This window comes from Engystomops pustulosus, chromosome 9 (assembly GCF_040894005.1).
Source record: "Engystomops pustulosus chromosome 9, aEngPut4.maternal, whole genome shotgun sequence".
Lineage (NCBI taxonomy): Eukaryota > Metazoa > Chordata > Amphibia > Anura > Leptodactylidae > Engystomops > Engystomops pustulosus.
Genome location: NC_092419.1, coordinates 46,126,847 through 46,139,361, shown reverse-complemented (window position 1 = coordinate 46,139,361; position 12,515 = coordinate 46,126,847). Strand labels below are relative to the sequence as shown.

The 12,515-nt window shown below is 44.2% G+C and overlaps 1 protein-coding gene across 1 annotated transcript in view; it reads left to right on the top strand.

Annotated features, from left to right (window-relative positions):
- Positions 1-9,277: 9,277 nt before the first annotated feature.
- The window catches only part of TMEM164 (transmembrane protein 164), a 28,778-nt gene continuing 25,540 nt past the window's right edge, over positions 9,278-12,515 (top strand). Inside the window, exon 1 of the mRNA XM_072125226.1 lies at positions 9,278-10,002. Coding sequence (XP_071981327.1) covers positions 9,619-10,002 — 384 coding nt within the window. The 5' untranslated portion in view covers positions 9,278-9,618. The remainder of the gene's footprint in view (positions 10,003-12,515) is intronic.

Genomic DNA, 12,515 nt, shown 5'->3' with positions numbered 1-12,515 from the left:
ACTGCTCGCACATTCATGCAAACAACTAGGAACAGCTCAAAAACTGATGACAACATCTTTTCTCCATCCTTCCTTATGACAAAATATAGCAAAATATATTTTCATGTATAACCCACTAGGGGCTGGATCTGAATGTATCACAGCTGCTGTTGCTGGACAGTCTTTCATCCTTTAGCAGTAGCCGAATGAGGCGAGTTGCTATGTCAACCATTGTCATAAACAAGTAAGTTAGAAATGACAGGGTTGATGGACAGAATAACAACCATCTATATGGATGATATATTGTAAACCTTTCACCTTCCAATTTTATTCTCTGCGGAGGTTTCTGACAAACAGTTAACCCCTTATGGTCACAGTTCATTTTCACCCTGAGGACAGAGCCTGATTTTCCAAATTCGGCCAGTTATAAGCAGTTATAACTTTGGAACGCTTTATCTTACCAAGTTTTTCATTTTCAGACTGTTTTTTGATGACATGTTGTACTTTACAGTAATGCTATATTATTATGTGCGCTTTATGTCTGCTTTATGTTAACATAATTTTTCATATGTTATTTTATTTTATTAGGCTTACAGTTTGAACAGTGATTTTCCACATTTTTAAGTAAATTTCAGATTCAAATTGTTTAGAGGACATCTTCATCTTCAAAGTTCTATTTATTAGCAACTCACCACAAATCGCCCCATTTTTAATACTGCACCGCTTAAACTATTCAGAACAGCCCTTGGAAAGCTTGTTAACCCTTTAAGCTTCTCACAAGAATAAAAACAAAATGGAAGTTCTATTTGGAATTTTTACATTTTGAGTTTCATGCAGGATAAAATGAGAAAACACATCTCAGATTTTGTTGTGCAGTTTCTTAATACCCCACATATGAATGTAAACTCCTTTAGGGGCCCGCAGCAGAGCCCAATACAGAAGGAGCGCCATTGAGCTTTTAGAGAGCAGATTTTGATGAGGTATTCAGGTGAAAAGCTCCTGAGTTACCAGAACAGTGAACCACTCCCTATAAATGATCCTATTTTGGAAACTACACCACAATTTATTAAGGGTTAAATTGAGCTTTTTGCCACCACAGATGTTTTATAGAAAGTATTTACATTGGGTTGCGTAAATAAAAATATTTTTCTAAAAAAACCTTGCCTGGCCCCTAAATTTTTATTTTTAGAAGGGGTTAAAGAAGTAAACGTACCCCATAGATCAGTGGTCCCCAAACTTTTTACATAGGGGGCCGTTCACTGTCCCTCTCAGACCGTCGGAGGGCCGGACTAAAGTTTAAAAATAAATAGAGGTACATGTGACCGCATCCGTAATACACTGGGCCCCCCTCAATTAATTATTTAATATAATGCACCCCCTCGTGAACTATTTTATATATTGGCCCAATCAATTAATTAATTGGGTCAATTAATTTTGAAATATACGGGACCCCTCTCCATTAATTATTGAATAATGCTGCCCCCCCATTAATTACTAGACTGCCCCTCATAATTATTTCCTATGCTGCCCCCCACCATTAATTATTTCATACGCTGCCCCTCCATCATTAATTATTTTCTGATGCCCCTTCACCATTAATTATTTTCTGATGTCCATCCTTAATTAATTATTTTCTGATGCCCCCTCCATCATTATTTTGTATAATGCCCCTCCATCATTAATTATTTTCTGATGCCCCTCCATCATTAATTATTTTCTGATGCCCCTTTATCATTATTTTCTGATGCCTCCTCCATCATTAATTATTTTCTGATGCCCCTTCATCATTATTTTGTATGATGCCCCCTCCATCATTCATTATTTTGTATGATGCCCCCTCCACCATTAATTATTTTGTATGATGCCCCCTCCATCATTAATTATTTTCTGATGCCCCCTCCATCATTAATTATTTTCTGATGCCCCCTCCATCATTCATTATTTTCTGATGCCCCCTCCATCATTCATTATTTTGTATGATGCCCCCTCCACCATTATTTTGTATGATGCCCCCTCCATCATTCATTATTTTCTATGATGCCCCCTCCACCATTATTTTCTATGATGCCCCCTCCATCATTCATTATTTTCTATGATGCCCCCTCCATCATTCATTATTTTCTATGATGCCCCCTCCACCATTATTTTCTATGATGCCCCCTCCATCATTCATTATTTTCTATGATGCCCCCGGGCGCCACAATGTATTTGCTGCTGGTAAAAAAAAAACCCTGTACTCACCTCTGGCAGCGGCTCCCGCGTCTTCATTCTTCTGGCTGCGGCCAGACAGGAAGGGGTGCACGGCCGCGTGATGACGTAATCACGCGGCCGCGCATCCAGGTTCAAGGAGCGATGTGCCCGGCGCACATCGCTCCTTGAACCTGGATGCGCGGCCGCGTGATTACGCCACATCGCTCCACCTGCAATAATAGTGCTCGAGCGGCCACATCGGCCGCATCGAGCACTATTCAGTGACGGGCAGGAGCTTCCTGTCCGGACGGACGGAGGCTTCTGCCGACTACTGCGACCTGCCGGGGGCGCTCCGAGAGCTGGATGTGGCGGGGGCCGGATGAAAACGGTCCGCGGGCCACATGTGGCCCGCGGGCCGTAGTTTGGGGACCACTGCCATAGATTGTTACCTCTAGAATGCAGCAATATTCCACACATGATCACAAACTGCTGTATGGGTGCACAATGTGGCCCGGAAGGGAAGGAACATCTATTTTGCTGGAAGATATTTCAGGTGCTATGTTCCATAAGCTGAACCCCTTAGAAAGTGGGACAGTAAAAACCTCCAAAGAGTGGACCCATTTTAAAAAGACATTTGGACCCCTCAAGAATTGCAGTAACACTATATTTGGGGATGCATTATCCTGTTGTTTAATCTTAATTAGCTATTTTTGGGGGTGGGTGCAAAAACTACTATTCTGTAATTGATTTTTACCTTTTTATATGTTTTTTACATACCAAATAGCATAGCTAACATGTTACTTATGTTCTAAAGGTCAGCATGGTTACAGCTATATCCCATTTAAATATTTTTTTCATGTTTGACTTTTTCTACAGGATAAGAACACATTTGGAGAGAAAAATCCCTTGATTTTGGATTGCTGTTAATCATAATGCCTATGTATATTTGGTTATGAAAAACTCTTAATCAAACACAGGGAAAGAGTGACCAGCATCATAGTAAGACAGAACAAAATGGGGGTCATTTACTAAGGGCCCGATTTGCGTTTTCCCGACGTGTTACCCAAATATTTGCGCCGATTTCCCCTGAATTGCCACGGGATTTTGGCACACGCGATCGGATTGTGGCGCATCGGCGCTGGCATGCACGCGACGGAAATCGGGGGCCGTGGCCGAACGAAAACCCGACGGATTCGGAAAAACCGCCGCATTTAAAAAAAGAAAAGTGTCGCAGAGCTTGCCTTTACCTTCACTAGGAATAGGCCGATGAACTTGAGTGCATTCCGATGCTCCTCAGCGCAGCAGCGCCACCTGGTGGACGTCGGAGGAACTCCCTTAATGAATCCCGGCCGGACCCGAATCCACCGCAGAGAACACGCCGCTGGTTCGCGAATGGACCGGGTAAGTAAATCTGCCCCAATATGTATATGTGTTAGTAAAATAGACCCAGCACTCTGCCCCAAATTTAGATCTATAGTGAATAGAACTCACCCATAACACTAGTAATTACACAGGAGTTTCCGAGGTAACACTGTCCCTGATGCACCTTTCGGCTATACCTAGCCTTTGAATGGGCTAAGAAGGTAAGGTATAGCCAAAACACGGTTTGGGGACAGTGTTACCCCGCATACTCCTGTACAATTACTAGTGTTATGGGGGAGTTCTATTCATTATAGACCTAACTTTGGGGCAGAGTGTTGGGTCTATGTTACTGCAGAAGCAACTGACATCACAAATGTGCACTGGCCGGGCCGTGCGCATCCTGCTGATATCACAATTGTGCGCTGGCTGAGCCATGCGCACAAAGCTGTTGCGGCCATACCGGGGGCTGGCTATATACTACGGGGGGGCTGGCTGGCTGGCTATATACTACAGGGGGCTGGCTATATACTGCAGGGGGCTGGCTGTATACCATATATACTCGAGTATAAGCGCTAATTTTAACACCAAAAACTGGGAAAACCTATTGACTCGAGTATAAGCCAAGGGTATTGTATACAGCTAGTCAACCCCCATGTAGTATACAATCAGCCAGCCCCCTGTAGTATACAGCCAGCCCCCTGTCGTATACAGCCAGCCCCAAGTAGTATACAGCCAGCCCCTATACAGTATACAGCCAGCCCCCATACAGTATACACAGTATGACGTCATCAGCGGCGACACTGTCCCATCATAATGTGCGCCCACTGGCGGAGTCGGGTATTCTCTTCTCTAGAGAAGAGGAGCTGCGCCAAAGATCGGGAGCCGCGCTGAAGATCCGGACACCGGAGGGTGAGTATTACGTTTTTATATTTTAATTGACTCGTGTTTAAGCTGAATTGAGGTATTTCAGCACATTTTTTGTGCTGAAAAACTCTCCTTATACACGAGTATTTACGGTAATACAGGGGGCTGGTAATATACTACTGCGGGCTGGCTGGCTATATACTTCTGCGGGATGGCTGGCTATATCCTACTGAGGGCTGGCTGGCTATATACTGGGGTGGGAAGGGGACTGAATAGCTATGTACTGGCTGTTACCATTGCATTTCCCACCCTAGGCTTATACTCAAGTCAATAGGTTTTCCCTGTTTTTGGTGGTAAAATTAGGTACCTCAGCTTATACTCGAGTATATATGGTAATAAAGTTTATTTAATTTAACTATGGCCCCTTTGCTTTAATTTTTCCCAGAATTGGGAAAATATAGGCATTATGTTCTAGTCAGTTACTTGGTGTTATTGTGGGGATATAGGAGCCAATATGTTCATTTAAATATATCATCTTAAGATATACATCTTAGACTATCGATAGTTCAACACCGGTTTCCCCCATTAGTGTTTCCCCCAAAATTTGTCATTGCTGTTACTCAGCATAACGATTTTTTATTTTTGTTGATTGAGCTGTTCTAGGGCTTATTTTAGGTCAGGATGAGTTGTACTTTTTATTGGTATCATGCAGGGGTAATTGTGACTTTTTGATCACTTTTTTTTGTTTTTTTTTTGTTTGGTTGGAAGCACAGAAATCATAATTTCTGATGTTTTTTATTTCTTTTTTAAGGCGTTCACCATACAGGCTCATTAATAATTTTACTTTTTATTGTGTTTGGCAACTTTTATTGTGTACATTTATTACACATTTTTTTTGATCATTTGATCACTTGTTCATATTAATACACTGCCATGCTGACATGTGGAGTGCTGGGTGCAGATTGCCGATTGGAGAGGTGGGTGACCCCCTTAGATACTGTGGCCATGTTTGGCATCTAAAGGGTTAAATAGATGGTATCCAAACTATTGTGATCCAGGCTGTTCATGCAGAGGCTCGGCTGTCACATACAGTCGGCCTCCTGTACGGAGCACACAGGCTCTGCTACTTCTGTGTGAAGAAGAATCAGTGCTATTGTGAATGCTGCAGTCTCCTCTAATCGCTCCTCTAACAGGGGGGTGCTAGGTTTCACACACCCATAATTATGGTATTTATCACCTATTCTAAGTATAGGCGATAAATATCTTAGAAGTGTGATTTGTGATCCAGATCCTGAACCAGATATGAGCCAGGTCACTTTGATACTTTGACCTCCCCGCAATAATAATAATGTAATTTTTAAAGTGGTGAATATGAGTGCCATGGGATTACTGTACTGTATAAACTTCTAAGATAATCATTCTGGAAGGAATATAAATAGGAGGAAGTTTTAGCATTTATGCCACGCATAGTACTACCAATCACAAAGAACAGCAGGCACATATACGTGTGTAGCAGATATCATTTCTGGCACTGAACACAGGCCGCATGAGCCAGGCACCAACACTGACGGAATGGAACATTTTGCTATTTTCAACAGTGGATGTTATGTTATGAGCATTGATGGGCTATTGCTAATGTTATATTTCTTCTGCATTTTACACATACAATTAAAGGGGTCGTCCACCAAAGCCACCACACAGAGAAGGGATCTGTTCTTCAGGCTCTTTTCTCTGTGGTGGTTCCTGCATCTTGTATTTGTCTTTTGTGTGTCTTAGGTACTTTATGATATTCAATTACAGGGAAATCTAACTCTCCCACTGCATTTAGCTACTTTAGCCAAGATGTTGGGAGGATGTCTGGCAAAAAGATAACCAGCAGAATTATGACTGTATCTCAGGTCAGATAGTTTGTGAAGTTGCTGCCAGGTAGGTGGCTCTCAAAGGAAATCTCCCATCAAAGTCAAGCATGATAAACCAGGGACACTTACTCATACATCCAGGCACCGTGACTGTGTCAATATTTTTTATCTATGGCCTCTTTCTAAAATCATCTTTTTTAATTATGCTAATAAGCCTGAAGGACTTCTGGTTATGATACCAGAGTCCCTCCATGATATAGCTTCAAAGGCTGTTACACTGTACAGCAGCACTCCCACCACTGTGTGCTGAAACTTCCTCTGCTGCTGGGAGATTACATCAGGCAGATGTAAATAGCATAATTTTAAAAGTTGATTTGAGAAGGAACAAGGCCATGTATAACAAATATATGAAGATGACCACAGTCACGGGGGCACATTTACTTACCCGTCCTGTTGCGATTCCCGATCCGGACTGTTCGACGAAGCTGAAGTATGGCGCGATTCACTAAGATTGTGTGCCCGATATCCTGCATGTGTTGCTTCTCCGCTCAGGTCCACCGAAGTTCACCTTCTTCTTCCCGGTGTATGTGAGTTCATGTCTTGCGATACAATTTCAATTTAAAATCCTGCGCTTAGTCAGAATCAGTCGGGTTCTCTGATGGCAACGCCCACGATTTGTCGCGCATGAAAGTCGGCGGGGCGATTGCGCCAAAATCTGATCGCGTGCGCCAAAAGCCCCTGTTAAATGCTTCGGAAATAGTCGGGAAACCTAGCGGAAATGCGGTCCGTGTACCCTTAGTAAATGTGCCCCACGGTGCCAGGATCTATGATGGGTCTACCATGTTTGATTTTTTTGGTATATTTTATTTTAAAGATTGCAATTATTGGCCGGTTGACATCAATTTCCCGATCCATGTGAATCCATAGAATTGGGAGACCTGCATACAATTATATTAATCATTCATAATTCAAATGTATCAAAAATGGTCCAATCCTCAAGACCTGTCACACTGTAGAGAACTTTGAGAACGAGAAGAATCAAATAGTACTGTCAGAGATGGAGTGTCTTTTTATTTCTGCTTAGTGTTAGAGGTGTATCAGTGTTCGAATCCTAATAACTAACTCTCTAGCATGTAGTATAAAAAACCCTTTTCCCTGCTATGTTATCATGAGCTGCAGTAGTCATATAGTACATGATCCACCCAGATCTGTGAGCTTGATAGAATTTGTGCTTATCCACTAGATAAGTTATCTATTTACACTTGCAGAGTATTTGTTCCCCTATCACAGCATACCCATACCTCATATTTGCCAGTCCTAAGACCTATGTAAGCACATAGTTTCCCTAAAGTACACAGACACAGTTCAAGTGCAATTCTAGAATGAATGAAGTGTCTACTTGTAGAAAACTAAGTAGAAAATAAAATTCAGGGCCCTGGTTCTTCCGTGGACTGCAGCTCGCGCAGTGTCCTGTTTTATGGACCAATGGGATTCCTTACATCATAGTGTTATATGGTGCAAGGAGTCCCTGCTTCTTTGCTTAACAGCAGCACCGGCACTATTAACATTATTACAGGACAGTGCTGGTGTTTTTTTGTGTTTTTTTTTTAAGAAACAAGGACTCCTAATATATTGCTACAATGTAAGGAATCCTATCCCCAGCACTTTGTTTGGGCCGTGAAACAACCATGGCAGTAAAGTTGATATTTGTCTGCTTCTAACTGAGAATATATTATCATTATCCACCTTTCACAATGCAAACTCCTGCTACTCTATAATATTAGATATGGAAATTTTGATGGAAATACATGTGATTCATGGAAGCCAGAATAGCTCCACAGAACCAGAACCTCTGGTGTTACAGCAATCTATATGTTGCAATGAGACATTGGGATGCATGTTTTTTTTGCTACTTTTTAGCGCCTTAGGGTGATGGCACATGTGGCGTTTTGAACGCCTTTTAGGCCTGTTTTTAAGCAGTCCGTCAAAAAACGCATCCATTTTTTGAAAACGCATCCTTTTTTGACAGGTTTGACCAATAATCTTAATTCAAACTGGTCAAAAACGCACACGTTTTTCAAATATGCATGCGTTTTTTGATGGACTGCTTAAAAACGGTCCAAAAATGCGTTCAAAGCGCTACATGTGCCATCACCCTTAGGCAAGCTTCCTTTACAGTTTGCCATTGTCTAGTTTTCTTTAGTGTTTTCTAAATTATCCAGATGAGAAGGTTGGAAAATTTTGGAGCAAATCCATAGTTCCCTCCTCCCCACCAGGCGTAGAAAATGGCTTAGAGATGTTTATGACTTTTGGAGACTTTTGTCTGTCAGTCTTTGCATCATATTTCTGTACAATGCATGGACTCCCCTGCTATACAAGGTGTGCAGAACTTGTGCGGCGAGACCCTTGAGCCCATGTTCACACCATGTGTAGCGGTGCGTTTTTTGCTGCATTTTTGAAGCATTCCAGTTGCTTGAATCGTGATCACATGCTGAGGTTACATTGCGTTTTAGCAAATGCAGTGGAAACGCAATGTAACGTCAGCATGTGATTCAAGCCTTTGGAACGTGTAAAAAAATGCAACAAAAAACGTGACGCAATGCATCGTGTGAACGCGGCCTGACCTGGACATAATGCCAGATAACAGCCAATCTACCAAATTGAGGCCCCTTGCTCCTAGCCATGGTTATGAATCACAGCCATGACTAGTTGAAAGGGGCGTCAATTTGCAAACTCCAAACATAAAGTCCACTCGTCTCTGTTGCTAAGGACAACCACTCCACATCTATTGTGCACTATGGAGTAGATTAAACTGGCTAAAAGGGGATGTCCTTATCAGCCAATCATGGTGCAGCATTCAATTTCTACATCGCTCAAGAGAAATAGAAACTGCGCTGTGATTGGTTGCTATGGGTAACACAGTTCAGGCTGCGGCCGCTGTGTAACTAGCGGGTCATTCATGACTTTAGACGTAATAAAGAAGGCGGGGCTCAGGACAAGTGTCTTAGCCAATGGGAGTGCTCGCAGAGCCACGCTCGGTGGGGTGACACTCGGAGCCCCTTCTGCTTCTTGCTGCGCGGCATCGGCCACTAGGGGGCGCACAGCTGCAGGAAACCTCAGTGAGGGCCGTGCTGTACATGACGTGGATCATACGTGTGTACATACATGTAGTTGTGTGCATACACATGCAGTATCCGTGTGTGACGGAGCGTCCCCCAGCAGCCGTCCCCTCACACACACACTGGCAGGCAGCCTCCGTGCGCGCCCTCCTTGTGCCGCCATCTTCCTCCTCCCTCCCCGAGACTCCCCGGCCGTCTCCTCCTCCTCCTTCCCTTCCCTCTGAGAGATCCGGGCCGGGCATTTGATGTTCCGTCAGGAAGGCAGCGGCGGTGTGCTGGGGTTACTGACTGGCAGCAGCATGTCCCGCTACACTGACTGGCTGTACGGAGGTGTGGACCCCTCGCTGGCCGGTAATGGGGGGCCAGAGTGCGCCGCCTTCCTGCCCGGCCGCCAGAGGCTGCTGGAGAGCCTGGTGCTGCTGCTCGTGTCCCTGCTGGAGATCGGGGTGTCCCTCCGGAGGATCGTGGGGGGTGAGCTGCCCGCTGTCACTGCCCGTCCCGACAGCCTGGCCAAGAACCTGCTGCTGGGGACCCTCTGCCTCACCTTCGGGGTGGAGGTGGGCTTCAAATTTGCCACCAGGACTATCATCTACTTGTTGAACCCTTGTCATGTGGTCACCATGCTACAGGTAGGTCCTGAGCTGCTGCCTTCTCTACAGCGGGGACTACAACCCCTGGCATGCAGCTGCCAGGACATCCTGGGAGTTGTAGTGCCCCATAGTGATGGCTGAGCTGCTCTCCTCATCTGACACATCTCTGGGTGTGGCGCGACAAGCAGCAGCAGCTCTCATGTACATCACTTTCATGTCTGCCCCCCATGTATAACACAGGTAGTCTCCAGGGTCACTCCAGCCCATGCCCCTGTGATGCCCATCTGTGGTCCTGACCTGGATGCATCAGCACCCGCTTCTCGATGAATGGGGCTTTGTTCACACATGTTGCATTTCCCACATATTCTTTCAGCAATCCATGTACCAATACATGTGCGAGAGATTTCCTGCTCCTCTGTCCACTTGGATTGTAAATATTTCACAAGGAGCGGACGTGGAAATGAGCAGCACGTTATATATTTCTACAGATTACACAAAGGAAAGCCAGGGATTAGTCCTATTGAATAGCCGTTAGGTTAATCCTTGTGAAAATCCATAGCACATTCATGGAAGAAATCCAGGGCTCAGTCTGGGATTTCTGTAATGGAAAATGCAATGTCAGAGTGTATCCGACATGTGAATGTGTCGTGATGGAAACTGGTCTGTTCCTGGCAGATCGCTTCATTGTGAATGTGAGGAATGTCAGGAGATGTAAGGATCTTCACAGCTGCCATGGGTGGACCAGTCAGAGCCAATGACTGCTTTCTGTTCTCCTAGGGCACATTCACACACTCCAGGTTCAGTGCAAAACCTGGTCCGAGGAATGATCGAAAAATCCTTCCACCAGTGGTAGATGCCTTTGATGGATAAGCTGTGCATCCGAGGAACGTCACGAGATCTAACCATGTTCAGATGCCATAGACAATGCATTCACCAAGTCCTATGCCAGTGACTTCTCCTAGGACATATCCAAGTGCCAAAGCCATCATTCAGCCACACACAATAGTCAGAGGTATTACATCCACAAGTGGTAGATCTAAATGTTCACATAAACCTTTGATGTGTATATTCTCTAACTGTGCCAGTGACCTTAACCCTGGCACCTAAAATGGCCCAAGGCATTTTTCCCAAAAATATATTACACCTTTGACCATCGCTGAACCGGACTCTTTAGCAACACATGACAGCTGGGTCATATCTAGTCTAGGCACATGTGAACAAGCTTAGATATACCAGTGGCAATACCTCAGCCGAAGTGAGTGAATGTTCCCTCACACTGGGGGAGATTTGGCATAAGTCTTTTAAAGCTGAACTGTTCTAGTTCCTAATTCGCTTTTTGATGTTCTTACATTCAAGAGTGAAGGGTAGTGTGTTTCTGCTTGGCTGTTGTTAGAATGATGGGAGGGAGTTGTCGGGCTTTAGTCACGTCTGCTTTTTGAATTAAATGACCAGCAACAGTAACTTGAATGAAATAAAAAAGAATGCTTATTGTAGTTACCTTGTAACGCACCCCCCCCCCCAACACCAAACATGACTTACAAGAAGCCTTATGACACCAAATCCAATAGGAACAGACTCCCAGCTGTAGACAGCACTGTAAGATGTTTCTACCTGGTTGGGTCTCCTCAGTACAGTGTAGGGAACTGGTTTGAGAGTGAGACCTGTGACTAGGGTCAGGAAGTAAGAGTTCTCCTTATGGAGAGTTTGCCATTTAAGGCCGCCATGTACTGTAGGTGTGGAGACTTATAGCCATTGACGCTCCAATAGGGGATTCTGGGAAATATGCAAATATGTTTTCCAGGGTAACCATAATGGAGGAAAAACGTCAGCTTTCCCAATGGTCATAACTTGTGATCTTTGGGTGCGGGGGGCTAAAGGCATCCATTGAATTTGGAGTATGAATCAAAACTCCTACATAAAAAATGCAGGAATGTGGAGCACATAACATGGATACAAAGCGTTGTTACCAAGTCTTGCTTCTCTAAGCAAGTACTGCTGCCTCTACTTCAGTGACTGTGATCCTGGGGACATATAGAAGCACCTATAGAGACAATGAATGTTCGCAGCTAATCGCCAATTACTGGTGCTTTAAATGGTATAACTCAACATGACAGCCTATTCTACCCATAGATGCAGGCACTGTGACTGTGGGAATCTTCTTATATGTGTTATCCATGGCATTCTTTCTTCTAAATTCATCTTTTGATAATTATAATTATATATTTATGTAGCGCACAGAGTTTGCCAAATCCAATGGGGCTCACAATCTAATCAAATATGCTAATTAGCCTGAAGAGCTCTTGGAGGTGTTGCCAGATCCCCTCTGTACTTCAGATCTACAGGCTGTTACAATCAGCAAAACATGTCTTGGCCAACCCCAATCCAGCAGCAGAAATGCAGGGGGGGACCTCTGCTCATTGTAACAGCCTGCGACGCTACAGCTCTGAGGGCACGTTTACCCGTTCCACTAGTGTCGCGTTCATAACGCGACGCTAACGCACAGGAGGGCGCGGCTTGGGCTGATCGCATATGCGTTTGCATGTGTGTTAATG